General features: G+C 51.9%; 1 protein-coding gene across 2 annotated transcripts in view; it reads right to left on the reverse strand.

Annotated features, from left to right (window-relative positions):
- The window catches only part of SH3RF3 (SH3 domain containing ring finger 3), a 346,149-nt gene that overhangs the window by 147,020 nt on the left and 177,563 nt on the right, over positions 1 to 21,566 (reverse strand). For both annotated transcript variants that reach the window (XM_046663562.1, XM_046663563.1), the window contains exon 2: positions 1,662 to 1,937. In XM_046663562.1, the coding sequence (XP_046519518.1) occupies positions 1,662 to 1,937 (276 nt within the window). The remainder of the gene's footprint in view (positions 1 to 1,661; positions 1,938 to 21,566) is intronic.

The raw sequence follows: 21,566 nt of genomic DNA on the forward strand, positions 1-21,566 counted from the left end.
GGAGAGAGGGAGAGGAGAGATGGGGAGAGAGGGAGAGATAGAGAGAGGGAGAGAGAGAGAGGGAGAGGGGAGATGGGGAGAGAGGGAGAGAGAGAGAGGGAGAGAGGGAGAGAGAGAGGCTGGGAAAGGGAGAGGGAGAGAGGGAGGCCTGGATGCAGGCTTCTTGGGAAGCTGCATCAGCTAGATGACAATTGGAATTAGCATCAGAACACCTTGATGAAAGGAAGGAAGAAAGAGTTGAATCCCTGAATGAAAAATAGATTATTCACTGTCAGGCTGAACAATGGAACAAGACATAAATAGCAGCCGTGCGCAGGACATGCCAATTTTGCTCAAATATGGTGTGCATGGCACTGCCGCAGCCCTCCAGAGCGCTCTGCACCACAGCCAAGTTCTGCACTGAGCAGATGGAGACAGAGAGACAGAGAGAGAGACAGAGACAGAGAGACAGAGAGAGAGAGAGAGAGAGGGGGAGGGAGGGAGAGAGAGGGGGAGAGAGAGAGAGACAGACACGGAGAGAGAGAACAGTGTCCTCTCAGAAGGGGGAAGATCCTGGACTTCTTAAAGTTGGAGATTTGAGTTGGAATTCTAGCTCGGTTATTTACAACCGTGTGTGTGTGTGTGTGTGTGTGTGTGTGTGTGTGTGTGTGTGTGTGTGACAGAGACAGAGAGAGAGACGGAGGGAACGAAAGAGAGGGAGAGCAGAGGGAGGGGTTGGAGGGAGTGGAGGACAGACAAGAGGACAGGGACAACGGAGAGGCTGACCAGCCTTGGGTAAGGGGCGTGGCTCTGAGCTTTGGTTCTAGCGTCAGGAAGTCAGGCTCCAATGTGTCCCGTGGGCACCTTGGCGGGTGTGCAAACACAGTGTGAGCGTGTCAGTAAAGCACTTGGCACCCGATTAGTCAACCGGAGGTAAGTGCGCTGACTGCGTCAGGCAGACAAGACAGCAGGGCTTCAGGGGTTCCAGCGCCAGGGGAGAGTGAGTGTGAGCATGAAGACGAGGAAGAGGGACACCCACAGACACGGGTGGAGCCGTCAGTCAGTCGTGGTCAGAAGGGACCCTCGGGCCATCACCTCTGTTCTCTCAATGACTGACAACCTCTGAGGCCTGGGAGGCCAGGAACCAGACCCCAGCATTTCCCTGGGCTCTCCCGGGATGACTCCACTGGTGAACACTGTTTAGTCCTACCACATGGGGTCCCTCTCAGCAAGACCGACCTGGCCTCTTCAAATGGCCCTCAGCGCCATGTCTGCCATACCTTCGGAGTACCTCGTGCTCTGGAGGATGTGCTGTGACATGTTGGTTTCGGGCCCAGCCCCTCTTCCCCATGACAGCCCCTAGAAGCCCCTCCCAGGGCCTGTGAGTCCTGGGAGGACCCCCTCCCTTTGCACCTGAGTCCTGCTTAGCTACCAGCACTGACTCAGGTCCCGCAGGCCCACCGGCACCCAGCGAGGGCCCTGTCGGCTCTGGGCGGAGCCGTGTCAGGCTGTGTGCCATCCCGATCAGCTCAGGAAGTGCAAACAGCCCCTCTCCCGACTTGAGAGGCGCAGGGAGGGCACATGTCAGCGAGGGGCCAGGGTTCGAACCAGCAGGAAGGTGTACCATGCGTGCCCTGCCCCGGCTCCTGGCGGGGAGTTGCTGTGGGAAGACGGCCCCTTACCTTGGTGAAGCTTAGACAGTCCTTGTCCTGGTCTCTGTCCTTCATCTCGAAATCATACAGTGCTTTGCCCTGGGGCGGGGCCTGTGGCCAGGGCCGGACGCACTGGATGCAGCTGGTGGGCAGGGAGCCGTGTGCACCCTGCAGCTCCCCATGGTACCAGTGCTCGTCCAGCCTGCGCCGCAAGAGGATGACGTCACCCTTGTGAAACTTGAGGTCGCCGGGCTCCTTCCCCTCGTAACTGCAGAGGGCTTTGCCACAGGGGAGCTGGGAGAGGGTCTGAAAGAAAACAACACCATTGCTCAGTGGCCTTCCTGCTGCCTGGTTAGATCTGAATGCGCGGCCTGCAGGGCCATGTGTCTGCAGGCACGTCCAGAAGGCCCCAGGGAGAAGGTTCAAAGGAACAGGCACCTCGCCACTGGGGTACAGGAGCCCATGGCCCTGCCTGGACATGAGGGTCACCACAACGGCAACTCCTCCTCAAACAGCACGTCAGGAGGGACCAGGCACCGTCCAAGGCCGTCCACACAGACCCACTCACTCTGTGCTGAGTGCGACTCTGAGGCAGGAGCTAAAGTATCTTTATTTACAGGTGAAGAAACTGAGGCACAGGGAGAGAGATGGTAACTTGCCCGAAGCCCCACACCTGTAAGGGGAGGGCAGAATCCCCACCCACATGGTCTGGCTCCAGAGTGTTCTCACCCACTACTCTGTGCTGAATTGTCCTCCATTGGGTGGTATTTCCAGTGGTTATTATCCAACAAAATTGTCCTTACTTTGTCTCTGAACCTTCACAGCAACTCAGAACATGCGTCACGGTTGAGGAGACAGACCCACATTGACTACTGGGCCCTTCCCACTCAGTGGGCTTACAACTTGTGGAATATGCCTATGATGTCCAGCTCAGAAGGACAGCCTGGCCATGGGAGACAGAGGCCATCCCAGGGACCTTGGTCCCCAGTACACTCAAGTGAAACCAGCAGAGTTAGCCATTGATGACTAAGTAGCTAGGAACTAAAGTTTTTTCCTTTTTGCGATTACTGATTATAGCTTTTAGCTGTTTAACCCACCCATTGTTAACTGTGCTGGCTAGGCAATACGCTCTCTGACTCCCACTAGGCTCCTGTAGAGAACATCTCCCTGGAGCCTGGGTCACCATGACAATGGGCATATGAGCTGTTTTTAGAAATTACAACTCCTTGTCCACTTCAGGCCGGTTGAGACCACCAACTCATCAACTGGGCCTGTGCAGATGTCCCATAGGCAACATTTTGACGTCAAGAGGCTAAAACTCCTCCCTCAGATCTTGCTAACGCCACCATTTTGTGATCATGGGTCCCATGAAAATGCGTGAAGTCTTACTACGCTTGCACAAATCATCAGTTACCTCCTCTCTCCTCACCTCCAATCACCTCTCTCCACACTTCAGACCACCTTGCCCCCCCATCCCATAAATACCCCTGAGTCCCTATTTGCGGGGAAGCGGATTTGAGGCTCATGCTCTCGCTTCCTCACGTGGCTGCCTTGTGAGTAAACCCTCTCTCTGCTACAGTCTCGCCCCCTCGGTGTTTGGCTTTCTGGGCAGCGGCAAAAAACGAACCTGGTTCAGTAACACAAGGTTGTAACAAGTGGTCCCCAGCTGTCACAGACCCCCCAACCATGACACGTAGCTTTTGATGCATAAGGAAATCAGGTCCAAAAGTACAATTTCAAGAGCATAGAACAGTATCCTCTTAACATCATGGAGGGTTCCTGTCATCCTGTCAAAGGTTAGCCAACCCACCCAAAAGAAATCTGCCATCTCTGGTCTCCAGCAGTGACTGGCTCTGAAACCCAAGTGGAACTCTCGGTGATCTTCTACTCTTCAGCAATAAGGAGTCTGTTGAACCACCCTGGAACCTGACCGGACACCATCGTCCACTTTCTGGGCTCCTCTAACTTAACTGGGCCTGTTTCATGAAGACCAGTGGCCGCCTGGGTTTCTCTTCCTCGTCTTACCAGTGGCCAACACATGCTCAACTGAGTAAGCTTTGCCAAAGGCCCAGTCTAGGCCAGAGGAAACCAAACAAAGAGCTACCACTGTCCCTGTGTCAATACCTAACGATTTCCTAACAGAAGCCTGGTTTTCTCACCAGGGCTGCCTATGCCAAGGACTTCTTTAGTATTCGAATCAATCAATAGAGGCACAAAAGCCTGAAGTGGCAGTACATCGAAAAACTCTTTGTAGAGGACTTAATAGCATCTTGGCAACTCAATCACTCTGCATTTACATTTCAGCAATGTCAAACGACAGCAGTTAAGAGAGAACCTGCTGGCAAAGTGACAAATAGCCACCACTAACCAATTAAACAGTAAAACCAGACGATTTTCCTTGCAGAACTAGAGGAAAAAAAATCAGTTTCCTTCCAATAACACTCACTCTGGCTAGCTTTGAACTGTAAGCAGATCCGATTTTAGGGAGCTGAGGCGGAGGGTAATTTGCAATACAAGGACTGTGATCAGAAAAGAATGGAAGAGGCTGCTGGCTGTGGGCCACCACAAGAATTGCACTGCCACACAAGGGCCAGTCAGCCACTGGCCCAGAGTTCTCAAGCAGGGACAATTTTGCCCCCCAGGGGACATCTGGCACTGTCTGAAGACATTTTTGATTGTCACAACTGGGAGGTGGGGTGCTATTAGATTTAATGAGTAGAAACCAGGGAGGCTGCTAAACATCCTATGAGGCCCAGGACAGCCCCCTCACCAAGGATGACCTGCCCAGAATGTCCACAGTGCCAGGGTTGAGAAACCTGCCCTGGCCAGTTAGGTTAAATTTACAAAAAGACAGAGTAGCTTCAGTGTGACAAATAGAAATTGCAAGCGATAGGATATATTGCAGTATATGAGGAAGCCATTTGGTGTCAACCTAATTTGGCGTGACCTTGTTTTTCCAAAAGGGCCTGACCTTGGCTGTTGAGTATGCATTGTATATCTGCTTTAGACATTCCCTATGGCAAGAACAAAGGCCCTTGAGATAAAGGTGCATCTTCCCTCCCCCTTCCAACGATGGCCATTTCCTTAAAGACTAAGCAACTTTCCTTAGGCTAGGAACTGATTGCTGAGCTCACCTGTGACCACCCAGCTCGAGACAACAGACTTGCTTCCTGCTGTGCCCACCGAGATAGCAGAGCCACTACCTGCTGTGCCAACAAGGCAATCTTGTGACTATTGTGGGAGGGACATTTCAATCACATGTGAAACATCCTCTTTGAGGGTATATTACCACCCTGTACACCCCTACTTCTTTGGAGTGCTCCGTTCCTTTGTGGAAGGACTCTCCCAGGCCATGGTCCTCACATTCTAGCTCAGAATAAACTCTCCCAAATCTTCATTTATAGATTGGTTATGGATTATTTTCACTGACACTTGTTCTTTTTGAACCTAGTCTATCACAACTTTAAAAGTGAAATAGAACATTTATATTTGTGGTGGAAGGATTTTCACTACTGACCACATGGAGCTGAGACCCCCACGGAGGCAAGAGGTGTTACAGAGACAGTGAGAAAAGAAGATACTGCTGAACTGGGAAACTGCCCTCAACTCGGTGACCAAAGGAAAGCTACTGTGGGGACCTGGAATTGGCCACCCCAAGATATGTCTCTTTGGCATCAGGATTATTTGAGGCTGATTGCTTTTGATAAACTGGGACAGGGAAGAAGGCTCTGAGGAATGGAATTTGCCCTTTGTTAGGACACATTTACACTTGTAAGGTAAATCTCTATCTGTAAAGGTGCCTCCCTTTCTGTACCAGGAAGAAGAAAGGAGATGACCTCCTCTCTAAAAACTCTTAATCAATACCAAAGGCAAGGACTTAAATCTGCATTTTATTGTGCTTCTCTGGTAACCTCCTGTAACTGACTTCCCTCCCCCTCCCAATGTTGGCATTTCTTTAAGGATTAATCATCTTTCCTTAGGCTAGGAACTGATTGCTGCTGCGCTCACCTGTGACCGCCCAGCTCCAGACAATCGACTAGCCTCTTGCTACGCCCACCGAGATAGCAGACCATTACCTGCTGTGTCCATCAAGCACTGTGCTGACAGGGCAATCTTGTGACTATTGTGGGAGGGACATTTCAATCACATGTGAAACACCCTGTTTGGGGGTATATAACCACTATGTGCACCCCACTTCTTTGGTGCCCTTTCTTCCTTCGGGAAGAAAGGCCCCGGGCCATGGTTCCTCATAAAGCTTTGTTTAATTTTCTCTTGCTGTTCTGTCTCCTGTGAATTTAATTCGTTCTCCGGCCAGACGAACCCCCATTTGGGAAGAGGAAATGTCTTCCTCCCCTACACTTCGATCTGTCACAGACTCCGCTTCCCTCCACCCCAGACTAAGAAGGCAACGCTCAAGAGTACTGTTCCAGGAGCCAGGGACTCTGGGCTGTTTGGTAATTTTTGCCATGACTGATGACAACAGAGAGCAAGACTGGACAGATCCACACTTTTGTTTTGATAAATAAATGACAAGCAAGAGGATATACTAGAGTATATGAGGAAGCCATTTGGCTTAAAACTAATGGGGCCTGACTTTGTTTTTCCAAAAGGGCCTGACGTGGCCTGTTAAGCATGCATTGTACATCTGCTTTAAATATTTACTGTGTATCAAAGACAAGAATGATGCCCTTAGAGATAGGGATGTAGCTTCCCCCTATATTGTCATTTCTTTAATGATAAACATCTCTTCCTGGGAACTAAGGATTAATTACTGACCTGTTGTGCTTACCTTGTGACCCCTGACCTGCTGACCACCAACCTGCGGTGCCAGCCAGGCATCTGGTGACAACTGTAAAAGGAACATTCCTATCATATGTGATGTAAGCTCTTTGTTCCAAGATGGCATATAACCACTCTGTACATCCCACTTCTTTGTGCCCCTCCTTCCTTGGGGAAGGAAGGCCCCAGGCTAGTCCTAGATCTGGCTCATCATAAATTCACCGCAGTTTTGATTTCTAGATTGACTGTGGGTTATTACTGTCAACAGTTTCTATGGGCTCTGCTGCCCTCTGTGTACTTTCATGCTATTTGAACACATGCACCTCCCTGTCCTCCCTGTGGAAGGGACACTGCATTTCCACTTTGGCCTGCCCACCACCAGCTTTACCAGGTCAGCTGTCATAGAGCCACTTGCAAGCACCACGCACACACATGATGTGTAATCCTGGCTCGACCTGCCCAGGGTGGCAGGGAAGGGCCTGGGTGTAATGAAGGGAAACTGGGCTCTTCCCATGCGGGGCCTGGCTCCAGGGCTGGTGTCCTTGAGTAGTGTGTCTTCACGGTTCCTGTGAGGCATGCACTCCTCATACTGGGGGTATCCATCTCTCAGTGATTCTCCAGAATGCACCTGGCACCACTCATCTGGGCATCGCAGCCTCAGGCCGCCCTGGTCAGGCAACTACTTTCACGGCCAACTCTTCCTGCCTCTAGGCCCTGACTCTCGAATCTCTCTGTGCTTCCAACTTCCTTTTTCAAGTAGGGGGCTTATGTCAATCTAACTGCTTGCCTGACATCTCTGCCTGGATGTCCCACTGAAGCCATCTTTAGTCTTGGAGCCCCCACTGCCCCCCTGCTGCATCCCTGATCCTGGGCATGGAATCCCCACCCACTGCTAAGCAAGCACCCTCTGCTACCCCTGTACCCACCCCTTCCCTCAGCCTCAGCTGAAGTCCCCAGATCCTGCTCACTCTATTTCTAAGCTCTCACCAAGAGACGCTGTGCATGCTTCCACCTTCATCTCTCCCACCTAAACCACTGCAAACCTCTGCTGGTGAGTCCCTAGGTCCCATCAGCCCACTCTGAGGCTGGATGCCCAAACGCAGAGCTGATCCTCCCACGCTGCCACTTACAAGCTTTCAGTGGCTACTTACCACCCTCAGGGAGGGGGACCCAAGCTGCTAGCATGGCATCTGCCAGGCTAGCCTTTGCATACCTTCCAGCCACAGCCATGCCCTCAGCGCTCCTCCTCATTGCCCATGTCCAGCGCATCCTTGCTCACAAAGAGCACGTGCTTCTGGAACCTCCAGGTCTTTGCTACCTCCTCTGCCCAATCTCTCTCCCTCCCAGACTCAGCAACAGCCCACTCTGTGCTCCTGCGTCATCCTGGGAGCCTCTAGTCCATCAGTCTCCCACTACATTAGCCTCTATTAAATCAAGGCCCCAGAACAGGACTGTGCTGTGTTTTCCTGACCACCCTGGGATCGAGGAGAGGTCCTGGCATGGGGAGGTGTCCCATCCACGCCTGCTAATTCAAGGGGCTGAGGATACTCCTGAGATGGGGCCTGGGTGGGCAGGGAGTGGGGTAAGTCAGAAATGAGAGACAGATCTGACATGACAACCTGTAAACCAGCCTCACAGAGATTCAGGAAAAGGGTGCCAATCCCAGCTCCACACAGAAGAGCAAAGGAGCAGCTGTCCCAGCATATGAACCAGGGAAAGAGGGGCTAGCTGCCTTCTGAAGCAGCAGAAGCAGGGCAGCAGCCAACGGCACCGCCCCTCGCCACGGCTCCAGGGGCAGCCGAGCCCAGGCCAGCAGCCTGACCCTGATGTCAGAGCGAAGGGCGGGAACACACAGCACCACCTCACCGGCTCCAGCCACGTCTGGTCAGGCAGCCACTCTGGCCTGCTCCTGTCCACAAGCAAGGAGAAGGCGAGAGGAGAGAGCAAGCAATGGAGAAGGGCAGTGGAGTGAGGGAGCCGGTCCCACCGCACCAATCCCCTCCTCAGGCTGCCAAGAGCAGCCCCTCACAGAGCAGTGCTGAGAGGGTGGACGCCTTTTTAAGATGCAGGACACATTTCTGAGCGCGAAAAACAAAAGTCAGGGACGATGTCCAGAGGCAGAACGTTCAGTGGGGCAGAAGAGTCAGAACCTGGTTCCTGCTGTTAGGAAATGATCAGAAATGATGACTCTCAGCACCGCCACAGCGCTTTCATCTTCAAAGCCCTCTATAAGATTAATAATTAGTCCATGACAAGGGCCTAGAGGCAGGCGAATGCTATCATAGCGGGGAAAGACTTCTGCAAATTTAAAGGCAGCAACCGAGAGGACTTCTGAAATCCACGCCTTCCCCAGCCGGGTGCAGGGAAAGCGAGCGGGTCTCTGGAGCCACCTCCTTTCTGCCCCCAGACTGTTCCTCACAAGCTCTCCCACTTTTTGTGTGCTCCCTGCTGCAGGAATTGCATTCGGATCTGCCCCTAAGCTGCCTTTATATGGGCTCACTACATTAAGAGAAAGAAATAAAAGGAAAAGGGGGAATACATCCGAGATGCCTACAGGATAATTAACACCAGCTGCCCCTGCAAGGCATTAATAATAATTAAAACTTATAATGTCAATTTCATGGCTCATTACTCAGATGCAGCAGACAAATCTCACTCTGGGCTTAACGTCCTACCCTGTGGAGACACAGTGCTCACGCGTGCGCAGCAGCGCCATTTCCATCTTCTACTGTCATCATCGCAGCAGCAGGCTTTGACAAATGTGCTTCCACTACACCATGCTGTGACACGGCTCTAAGTCACACAGGCTCCCCGGGGAGTAAGGCAGGTGCCACAGCTGGCCTGGAGCATAGGGGAGCAGGGGAGGCTCGGCCCGGGCCAGGTCTCCTCCTTCTCCCAGATTTCCAGCAAGCTGGGGTGAAGAGCATGTACAAAGAGCTGGCTCACATTTTAGACTCTAAGGAGTCACCCCATTGTCCCTCACCCAGGGCTTCCCAGGCACCCTTTTAAGGTTCTAACTCCATGATCCAGTGGAGGCCCCTGAGACCATCAGCCCCACCAGGACACATGCTGTGCCTGTTTTTGATTGAAGTTGCATCCCCAACCCCTGGCCTGATACAGATCACATGCTCAAAATCCTGACTGACTGAATGAATTAATGACTTTATGGACTACTGTGGGATTAGGGCCTGGGCTAGGAGTCCCTGGCTGGGGGACATTTCTCTGCACGTTAGTCTTTCCAGGATGTGAGGTTTAGGGTCTATGTAGTCCAAAATCCTGTTACTGACAGTGGTTGGGCCTGGATGAATGGGGAAAACCCCAAGGCTTGCTGGACGAGGAGTAGAGTATTACAGTTGGAGGAACTGGCCTGAGCAAAGGCATGGAGCTGGAGACAGACGTGGGCCTGCCTCACACAGAACACAGCAGAGTCCACAAGTGTTGGAGAAATGAATCATGACGAGCTCCAGGATCGAAGGGCAGGCCAAAGAGGGGAGACTGCCTCCCTGCAAACAAGCCGAGCACTGCAGGTCCGTGAAGGACGCGGAGACAGCTCACTGTCCGCCAGCGTCCACTTGCTCCTTCTTGTCAGTGAGAATATTCCATGTGCCAACTGGGGTCAAGGTCACTCAGCTAAAGACTTCATTTTCCAGCCTCGCTTGCACGTGGTCCTGGACACGCGTCAAGATTCTAGTGAATGGAATGCAAACGAAAGTGATTGGTGCAAATTCTGAGCCATGTTTTATAATGACATCGTAAGGAAAGTCCACTTCCTGTTTCTCCCCTCGCATGGCCTGGAGAGGTGAGCCAGCCTTTTCCACACAAACACTTCCACTCAGAGCAGAAGAGGAAGGAAGCTGGGCCCTTGGGCCACCTTGTAGGACAGTGCCCAGGACTGGATAGGAGACTCTATCTCATTGGAGCCGCCATGATTTGGGATCTTCTCATCCACAGCTTAGCCTGTATCCTGACTAATTCAAGGCATCTGAGGTCCGACCGATGATTTCTTTAGCTCTAAGCAGTTTTCAAGCCCGAGTGTTTACTTGAAGATCGCTGTGGGGTTATCACTTATGTATTTTCCTTTTGGAACACAAGCACTCTCAGATTTAGACGTACGTGGAAAGGCACGATGCCTTGGCCTTCTCATGTGTTAAATAATATGTTTAACCAGAATGTCCCTATCTTCTAGTTTACAAAGTGGATCTGTGATAAAGTTGCTACTATGTCACACTCCAGCCGGAGGTCCCCAAGTTTTAGTTTTACAGCTGGTGACATCTCAAGTTCCTTCTTCCCTTTTCTATTAAAGGCTATCCATTGGTCCTGGCTTTTTGTTTCTTTCATTCTTTCATCCTGATGGCTTTTCCCTTCCCCATATTTGTCTCTCATTCTTCCAGGCGTTTATGGAACACCACGCTATGCCAGATCCCACTCCAGGCTCTAGGCTCCTGGAGAAGTACGACACACCCCTTCATTCAGAAGATCACTGAAAATGCAGCAAAAGAGAAACGCCCAATCTGTCTCCAACACAGGGGGCATGAGGTCACCCCTGGGCGGTTATCGTGTGAGGCAACCGCAAAGACACAAGCTGTCTACTGCCAAGAGCTGCCTTCAGCTAAGTTTCATGTTTCAGCAAGATTAGGGATGACTGAAAATAAAATGTACTTTTCTTTCTTTTCCTTTCTTTACTTTTCCCAGACTTTGTCAAAGGCCCTCTTCTCAAGTTTGCCTGCTGCTCCATGCACTTTGCCAGTCAATTTGCTGATGTTAGTGACACTTTGCTAGAAGGTGGTAGGGCTGAACCTCCCTGTCTGAACTGTTAGGAGAAGTGGGATTGAAGGAAGGCTACACTTCGCCTTAGAGACATCTGGTGACTTTGGCTCAGGTGGAGTCCTTTGTAGGTGGAAGGCGTGAAGCCCTTTGGGTTCCTCCACATGAACAGTGCTATATAAAGCAACGTCACTGTTATGTCAAATAAGGGATGTGGCTCTTTGAACCTGCTCTCAAATTAGCTGATAAAACTTTATAATGAAACCACCATGTCATAAGAAATAAATCTTTTTCAAAACTGCACTGTCCTCTTCAAAGAATTTATGCTCAAAAAACTCAATTCACCCTTTTGAGGCTGTGAAGGCAATTTCTAAGCCACTCACATACATTACCCTGGAAAGAGGGTAGACACCAGGACCAAACTAAGTCTAGCAGAGGGAAGGTGAGATTCCAGTTAAGGCCACCGGAAAGCAGCCTGAGGACCCATTCTTAGGAAAAGCTGCTCCTGACAAAGAAACAGCTCAGTTAGGAGGTCTTTTGTTTTGTTTGTTTTTCTCTTTGGGCAGATTTACAGCCGACATTAATGAAAACATTGAGAGTGAAGATAACTTTGTGGAAAGCACGCATGCACACACACGTGCACACACATAGACGTGTTCACAGGCCAGGCCTCAGCTCAGCATGCCCATCAATGAGGGTCCCAGGCAGATAGTTTGCTCCTGTGCCATAGAGAGCCCCTAGGTGTGACGGACAGCCCTCCCAGCACCCCACCCTCTGTCCCAGGGGAACCCGAGGAGCTGGCCTGCTCACAGCAAGGACGGGCACGGCCTGCGGCACCCTTGGCTCCTGCCACGGCCAGGAGTGCACTCTTTACTACCCACATGAAGAAAAATAACAGGAAGCCTAGGGTCACCACCACCAGGAGCCTCTCCTGACCCCCAGCCCTAGACCACCATTGGCCCCAGCTCATGGGCTCACGTGGGCACTGTGGAGCTTCGCTGCCTATCAGCGCAGGCTGGGGAAGCCCAGGATGCATATTTGTGAGTGCCCTTTCTCCCTCTGAGACCCATGCATTCTTCCAAGTCTGAGCAGCTTCTGACAAAACACAATCACATTTCTGAGCACCAGGTTTTCCAAAGTTGGTTGGTCTGACAGAGTTTCTATAGGATTGCTACGACAAGCTGTTGTCTTCTGGTCAGACAAGGGCTTCACCAGTTCTCTGTTCCATTTCTGGTTTGCAAAGATAAAGATGCCCTGGGGAAGCCTCTCAGGAATTCCTGTGATGTACAAATGTGGATTGTCTACACTGGGTGCCAGTGAGGGAAGCATTCAGTGTTAACATGTACTTCAGCCTTCCTGAGAGAACTTCTTCCTACCTGTGTCCCTCAGAAGGCCTCGGACACACAGTGCACGCACTGGGCTGTTACCACACGGGGCCCTGACCAATGCCAGCCTACTTCCTCTCTCTCCTCCTGATGGGCGGTTGGGGTGGGGACAAGCAGCGGAACAGCTCAAAGTTGGGAATGAAAACGAGGAGGTTCTACGAGAAGGAGAGAGCAGGGAGGTGAAGGCTGAGACCTCAGTTGGTGCCCTAGCCCACTGCTGCGTGTGCCACCTGGAGAGCAGAGAGTGACACAAGAAGACTTGCAGGAGCTGCGAGGAGGCGGACCACCAGCAAGAGGTGTGGCTGGCACGGGGCGTGGGATGGCGTCCTTTCACTGAAATCAGAGTGTGCACGTCCAGAGTCTCCCTGAGTTGCAGGCGAACAACCGGCCCCACTGTTGGCTGGGAGAGGTGACTTCCGCTGTGTGAACGGTCAGCTTAAGGGCGCAGGCCACCGTCGGAGAAGTCAGGCTCTGGCGGTCACCTTGGTTCCCGGGCAGCTCCAGGCTCTCTGGCAGGGAGCACCACGTGCCTCCCTCCACAGCCCACCCATCTGCTGTCCACACTCCACAGCACATGTCCACATATGAGCCTGAGAGGGTTCACAGGCTAACAAAATGAGGTCTTCACCCCTGGGAGGGTGCCGGCCTCGCTCCCCACACCTCCCTCAGCTGCCCTCCCACCGCCCCTGCACCAGAGGACACCACCCAGCATGCCCGCCACCTGCCTCTACGACCTGAGAGCACTCCAGGTCCCTCCCATCCTGGGAATGGTGACGGCCCATCAGTGTTGTATTTAAGAGTGAAGAATGTTCTAGAACACCTGGTTCATAAAGGAAATCAAATGTAATTCTGTTCTGATAGTTATGAAAACATGAACAAATTAGAATTCCCTGGAGAAGCTTTAACCCTGGCTTTGGCAGTCCCGTATCTAGGTCTTCAGCACGCACTGTAAGTACTGGTTTAGAGACCACAGTGCCCAGCTCCGGCCTGGAACCCACCTGTCACATTCCGAGGGAAAGGGGCATGTATGGGCAGCGTGCCCGGGTGCAGGCAAGCACATCCACATACACACATGCAAACTGTTTCTCTAACACAATCCACCCACCACCAACTGGGGCTTGTTGTTCTGAAGTCAGTGAGGAGAAAGGGAAGGAGGACGTATGGAAAACTAGCACAGCTCAGGAGTTGGCAAACCACAGCCCTGGGTCCCACCTATCCCACCTCCTGTCTCTGTAAGTCAAGCTTCATGGGGACGCAGCCACGCCACTTACAACGGAGACCGACCGTACGGGCCACAAAGCCAAACACATGTGCGGCCTGGCCCTGCACAGAGGTCTACCGACCCTGGTCTGGAACGCCAAGGCTAGCGATGGCCCAAGGTCAGGTGTTTGCAGCTTCCACTCATTCCAGGGGACGGGGCAGCTGCGGGCTCCTCTGCGCAAGTGGAGTGTGTGTTACACTTACGAGCAGCTCTACCACTTCCGGTGTCAAAGCAGGGATCTGGGGACAGCTCTGACTTGGAGGTGGCCTTGCAACGCACCTTGTGACGAAGCACCTCAATTCTCAGAGGCTTCGTTTTCCCACATACTGGAGATAATCAAATCTGTCCGCCCACATTTCCTAGTAATGTCAAGAGAACAAAATTGATGCAATGTAACGAGCGTTTTGTCAGTTAATGAAGAAGGTTCTAAAAGAACCGCTGTCAGAGACTGTTCGCTGAGGCAAACACATGCTCCAGGAGCCTGGATGCTGCTGCTAGAAAAGGCAGAAGTTTCTAAGTATAGAGAATGGCCAACAGCAAGCCCTAACTCTCTATGGAGTAAACGTCAGATGGGGAGGGGAGGACGCCCCGCACCTGCACACGTGGGCTCAGCAGCGAATCAGGTGGAAGTAAACTCAGCAGAAGTCGAGCGTGTTGTCCCTGTGTGATGCCCTCCTCCCACCATGGTCTCTGTGCACTGGCTCAGGGCTCCAGCAGTACTGACCACCTCCCTTCCACAGCAACACTCTCCCTCCTGACTGTCACAGGCCCTGTCGCCCCTTCCTCACAAGGACTGGACGCTTTCTCCCGAGCATCTGGGATGTGCCAGTTGCTACTCCCTACACCTGCCCTGTGTGACCCACCGAATCCTCACAGCAACCCTATGACGTGGGTCTTAAATTATTGACACTTTGCAGACAGGAAACTGAGGCACAATGAAGCTCGGCAACTTGCCCAAGGTCCCAGAGGTGGTAGAAAATGGCAGACCGAGATGGGAACCCAGGCGGTCTGACTTCCACTTCCTCCTAAAGATAGCAACATGACCATTTATTTAGCTGCTACTCCACACCAGACACTCCAGAAAACTCGATTATTGCTCACAGGAAGCCTGTGAAGTAGGAATTATTACTGCCATTTCCTAAGTGAGAAGAACCAAGAGAGGCAAGCCCTCTGCTCAGTGTCTGGGCTTGTAAGAGGGGAGCCAGCTCTCAGCTCTTAACCACAGGCTGCCTCCGGCTCCCAGAGAGGGAGCGAGCCCCTGCGGAGCTCTGAGAACCACCTGCTTAATGGGGAAGGAAAAGGAAAGGTGCGGACGGTTACCCCTCAGGCCAGAGGGGTCCAGACCTGTCTTTGCCTTTCTCCACTTTTGAGAAGTGCCATTTCTCCTCCTTCTGGGAAGACCACACCCACACTGTGAACTGATGTTGGGACATCCCTAGACGTGTTCTTGACAACGGTCACCTAGAGGAGCACGTGACAGAGTCCTGCAGCTGGCAGCAGGTGGGGACTGCCGTCTCTGCCTTGAGAAGGTGGTCTCTGCCCGGTGGTTTACTGCTCCTGGGATCTCGCCCAGGGAGTAGGGGCTCACTGCCTGCAACCCACAGCCCCTTCCCCCAGGCCTGAATCTAGGGACGCCCAGGCCAGTCCCACGTCTCACACTTCCACCGGCTCCCGCAGAGGCACACTCACCAGAGCCTCCTTTATGGGTCAGAGGGCCTTGCCCTGTGCGCCCGGACCTCCAGCCACCTTGGAAGGCCCGGAGGTCAGGAGGAAAGTGAAGCCTCCCACCAGCATCTGTCCTTTTCCAGGAAGGGAAGGAGGGGCAGAAGGTCCTGCCTTCTTTCCAAGTCCTTATTTCAACCCAAACTAACAGCCACACCATTTTCAAATATTTTTCTCATAGCATTGTTTTGATGCTACTAAAAAAGAAAGAAAGAAGAAAAAGTAATACAAAAAGGTAAGGGAAAGATAAGATATTTGTAAATATCCATGTAAAAAATAAGTTTCCCCAAGAATCCAGCTCTAAGGGAGAGAGAGGAGACTGCGTCAGGATGGGGTCCAGGTCCTCGAGGGGTCTGAGGGGGGCCGCGCAGGACATGTAAGAGCCTGACTCTGCCGCACACTGGCTGCTCTGGCCTCAGTCTCCTCACGCGCAGAGTGGGCTCAGAGAGCACCTCTTGCCCAGGGATCCGGTGAGACTAAGGGAGGTGCATCTATCAGTCGCTCGTGCCTGGCACACAGTCAGTACAATACTATGTTTCTTTTAGTGCCACACTTCCCAGGTCAGGAAGCAGCGGATGCTGTGTTTACTGAAGCTGTGCACAGCACATCACACAACCACAGACAGGCAAGCTGTAAAACAACCAAAGGGCCGCAGTGACGTGACCAGGACCTGACGCTTGTCAGCTAGAGAAAGACGAGTCCTCCCCTTAGCAGGGTGGCGGACTTCCGGGAAGGCATGCGTGTGTTATAAGGTCCCACATGTCCTGTCGGTTGGGTTTAAATGCTGAGGATGGACCATGAGCCGAGCACCGTAGGACCACTCTTGCTTCCTCCTTGCCCAGTCCCACGTTACCATACAAGGAAAACATTTTGCCATGTGTGAAGTGGGGGCCCTGGTATCAGGCATTGGGGACACCCCTGACAAGGAGGGAATGGCTCCTGGCCACAGAGCAGTCACAGGACAGAAGGGCAGAAGGGGCAGGGCCAGGAGAGAGACAGTCAGCCCCCAGCTCCCGTTGGGCTCTGAGCTGGGGGGCGGAGCGGGAGGGCCCAGCCTCCGCATGGGGAGAAGGGAGAGGGTCCTGACACCAAGGGAGCCCAGGCTTTCCTCTCCCTGCAGGCCCTGACGTTTTTAACCATCTTTACGTCATGCAGTCAATGTCAGAAAAAACACCCCATGAGCCCGTTTTGTGGCTCCCCTCCCTCCTTTTAGGGGCTGCGGGCACTTCAGACACATAACAGAAAAGCACGAAAACTTCAAGCCTTCACCGAATGTTTTGGATATGAAATAGAGTTTGCTATTAAGCTTGAGTCAAAGAATAGCTAATGGTTTGGGTTTAATTCATGCATATATTGAATTTACCTGCTTTTCACTAATTCTGTAGTTTGCTACCCACATAGGACAGCAGCCTGGCTGTCTGGGTCTCAGACCACCCTTTGCCTGGGACAGGCGGACAGTTGGGCAGGATTCTCCACGGCACCAGCCTCGATGCACATGGCTGGAGCTGGAGAGGGTCCCTTGGTGTTTTATTTCTGTGTTGATTTACAGAAATCATTAACTCCAGACATTTACTTACAAAATGCTGTGCTAACTTTGTAATGGAAATCACCCCAAAATTGAATGTTGCAGTCACTTTATAGACTTAAGGTGACCTTCATGAATAAATGATTAGTGCAAATACTCTCGCCACAGAGAAACAAGCAATGGTCTCTGAGCAGCTGCCAGTAGCATGTGTGTCTGTGTGCTCCAGAATTCCAGGGGGCCCTGTGTGGGGCCCTGAACAGCCCAGTGGAGATTCTGAATGAGATGGATACAACTGGGGCCTTTCCATGGGGAAACTGAGGCACAGGCAGAGGATAAGGAAAGACACTGAGAAAACGTCTTCTCTGGAGGATATCTTAGGAAGAGACATTCTGCTTTTCTGGGGCGAGTGAAAGGCTGTGCCGCCTGGCGTCCTCCTTGGAGGTGCTGAGTGTCAGCATTCCAAATCAGGCCAAGGAAAGGAATAACATCGACGGCAGGCGGGGCAACATTCTTACTAGCAGGATGCTGTAAAACGCCCTGGTGAATCCGCACTGAGAACATACAAATTTTAGCTCTGAAGCAAGCAGTGGTGTAATTATTATTATCCTGTGGAGCAGCAAAACCGTCCATGAATGCTGTGATATAAACCACATTCGCAGAGCCTTGAATCAGGACACAAGGCCTGAGAACGCACAAAAATAATGAAAAGCACAATTTTCTGAGAAAATCCAGCCTAAAAAGTGGAGAAGAGAAAGGGGACCCAGAGATTTCTCAGTAAAAATGTTGGTTTCTCCACACAGGAGTCTGCCTGCTTTCAAGACACTCTGCCTCAGAAGTGCTCTCGAAGAGCAGGTGACAGACAAAGCTCCCACCTGAGAAGGCAGGGAGAATCAGGGACAGTTACTGAGCAGCGAGAGGAAACCCATCACATGTGGTTCTAAAGAGCTGAGGGGGAGTATTTTGCAGCCTACCCCACATGGCTGAATCCCTCTTGTCCGTCCTCCTCTCTCATTAAGATGCCTGCCTTCTTGTTGCTACCTCCCCCCGCCCCTACTCCACCAGGTTTCCTCCCTCCCCCTGGAATCATAGCTGCCAGAGCTATGGCTGCCTCACTCGGCCCCTCTCATCACTGGGAGGTCGGCAGAGGGCCCACTCACTCTCCGCTCCAGCTATCCTTCCTCCAGCCCATCTGTCTCAGCCCTAATTTTCAGGGAAGAGCCATCCGGGGGCAGTGCAGACAGGAACTATCAGCCTCACAAAGCAGGTTCTTCAACGGGAGGGGGCCTCACAGCGGCCGGGGTGCCTGAAAAACGACGTGGTCTTTACATGGTCAGTGCCCAAATGAGGAGTTGTCTGAGATTTGAATAAGTGGTTGGACTTTTTTAGTCTTAGAAACTTGCCCACATATTTAAAAATTTACCACTTGTCAGAAATTATTCTAAGATGTTACAATTATTAATACATTTAATCTTCATAACAACCTTATAAAGCAAGTATTACTATCATCTCCATTTTACAGATGAGAAAACTGAGTCACAAAGAAGTTAAGTAACTTGCTCAAGGTCACACAGCCAGGCCTTATTCTCTATGCCAGGGGTCAGCAAACTCTTCCTGGAAAGAGCCAAATAGTAAATATTTTAGGCTTTGCAGGCCTCCCAACAAAGCTACTTAATTCTGCCATTGTAGCATGAAAGCAGCCACAGACTCCATAGATTATACATAAATGAATGGGTGTGGGTGTGTTCCAAGAAAACTTTATTTACAAAAACAGGCAATGGGCTGAATTTGGCCCTCTGTCTGGGGTCTGTTCCTCAGTGCTACTCATGTGGTCTCACTTTGTGTCATGTAAAATGTGATCACACTCAAGTTGTTCTCAAGGTTTGTACTAATACAGAATTGGGCTAGATTTGTTTTGTGTGTATGTTTTCAAAATCAAGAAACCAATGGATTGACTTTCTTAAAATGTGATGCTCAAACTGATGCATCAAATCGGTCACATACAGTTTCTTGTGCATTTCAGCCAATACCAGGCAATATTAGTATGTCCAATAAAGATATGCTGGGGATTTTTAAAAGTTAAATGAATTGTCCTTAACTTGAATTCTCAACTGCAGGTAGGGGAACGCCAGAACTTGACAAATATAGGCAAGTCCATCATTTTTCTCCAAGGTTCAGGCCTGACACTGGCTGCGAACGAGACGAGCCCCAGGCACTGTTAGATTCAGGAAGTGAGCTCAGGGCTCAGGACAGAGGTCTCTCCTGGACGAGCTCCAGGGCCAGTGCCCAGGCAAAGCTGCGCCTGCAGGGAACCAGACCCAGGGGAGGACGTGCTGCTCCAACCAGGCCCGGTCATACTCACCGTGCCCCAGAGCCCAGGCTGTGATCAGCCCGACCCACCCACTGACTGGGATAAGTGGCCGGCGGCAGGTTGCCTTGCCCTCCGTGTGCTGCAGCGTCAGGACTGTCAAAGCTTTGCCTTCACAGTTCATTTCCACCTCGTCAGAATACCTCAAAAGAACCCATCGGTTTCTACCCATTTATGCTGCATGGCAAGAAATACTTCAAGACCTTTCCAAGGACAATTCGCATACCACATAAACTCACGAGCATGCGCCCTACGCCTAGGTCTCGCTGCCCACGCTAGCACCTGAACCGCTGCCTTCTGGCCTCCTGGAGTCCGTGAGAATTGCTCAGCAGAGCAATGCCAACACCCCGCCCCGGACCCCACAGGTTAGAGCGCGTCCCACCCGCTGCAGGAAGCCCGGCCTCCTTACAGCTGCAAGGACAGCTAAGAAAGGCATCCTGAGGGACCGGACCGAAGGCAGAAGAGTCTCAGCCCAGGAGGGCCTGAGCGCGGGCTGCGGCACACGAGAAGGCTCTCCCGCGGCCCCACGCCTGGCCTGGCATCAGAGCAGCGCTGAGGCCTGGGCTCCACTGGGCCGGAGGGGCTGCCGGCCGGCGTCAGGGGGAGAACCGGGAGGGACGCAGGCGCCGCCCGCCCCTCGGTCCAGGGCACCCTGCCGTGCAGTCGCCTCGTCGGCACGCAGGCCCCAGAAGCACCCAGGCCCACCGGGGCCCAGGGAGGGCGCCAGGGGCCCTGCCCCCAGTCTCAGCCGGATGCTCGCCAGCACAGTTCCCAGCATAGGCTTTCATCTACTGAGAGCAGGCTGGCCACCAGGTCCCCGCCGACGCAGTCCTGGCAACAGACGAAGCAGACGATGACATCTCTGCCCTGAGCGAGCAACGCCCCAGAAGGGGAGAGACAGACACAAAATAAAGCATCAAATACCTGTGGCATGTGAAAACAGTAAGTACCACAGGGAAAACACTCCTGCACGGGAAGAGGCGGGGGAGTGCCCGTGGTGGGCTGCGGCTGTAAATTAAGGTGGAAGGAGCTGGAAGGAGGAGAGGGAAGCCACAGCTTCTGGGGGACAGGCTCCAGGCAGGGGGCCCTGCTGCAAGGCCTGGGGAAGGTCCCCAGCCTCTAAGGGTTCCTCTTCTCACTCAAGTTCGTTTCTTTATGATGCAAAAAGGGGAGAGAAAAAGGGGAGGGGAGGAGGCAAGAAAGAAGGTTGTGGGGCTGTGAACTGACAGAAATGAGGAACCCACAGGACGCCAATTCCTGAACCTTGCCCTGGCACACAGCCCCACGGTGGACCAGAGGGAGGCTCTGCACACAGTATCAAAGGATTTCAGCTTCATGAACCAAAACACCAGCATTCCCCATGCTCAAGGAAAGACATGAGGCTGAGCATGGAGAGAAATGAGAAACTGCCTTTCGGTTTATCTTCTGGTCATCTTGGAAAGAGTACCTTCCTGTGCTCAAGGAAAAGCTGAGGAGCCTTTTTAGATTTCAGTCGAAAGTCAACCACAGATACTACAAAGGTTCCAAATGCCTGGCTTTTCGCATGGGTCTTAGAACACAAGCTAAGACACAGCACAACCTCTGTTCAACACATATTTACTGGGGACTCCCAGTATAAAACACTGTGCAAGGTGCTAGTGATGTAGAGATGAGAGACTCAAAGACCCTAACCAGAGGAATTCACAGTCCTTTAGCACAGAGCCTGTTTATTAATGGGAGCCAGGGTGAGAAAACACAAACACACACACACATACACACATGCCCCTCTTTAGCGAGGTTGCGGAGTGACGGTGTATATTTGTATACCTGTGTACATATTTGAAGTATCTTTCTTCATCATCCATCCACCCACCCACCCACTCACTTACTGACAACTTTTTCTGTGCCAGGTACTGTGTGAAACTCTAGAGATATAAAAGTTTAAGGCTGACACACTCCCCCATTCTCACAAAGTTTGCAAGGAAGATAGAATGTTTACTTATATCATAATATACAGAACGTACATGACTTAAAAAATCTTAGGATGAAAGTCTTGGCTACTTCAGAGATACACCAAGATGAGAGAGGAAAAGAAAGGCCAGAAACAGAGATACACCAAGATGAGAGAGAGAAAGAAAGATACACCAAGATGAGA

Source organism: Equus quagga, chromosome 5 (genome assembly GCF_021613505.1).
Source record: "Equus quagga isolate Etosha38 chromosome 5, UCLA_HA_Equagga_1.0, whole genome shotgun sequence".
Taxonomy (NCBI): domain Eukaryota; kingdom Metazoa; phylum Chordata; class Mammalia; order Perissodactyla; family Equidae; genus Equus; species Equus quagga.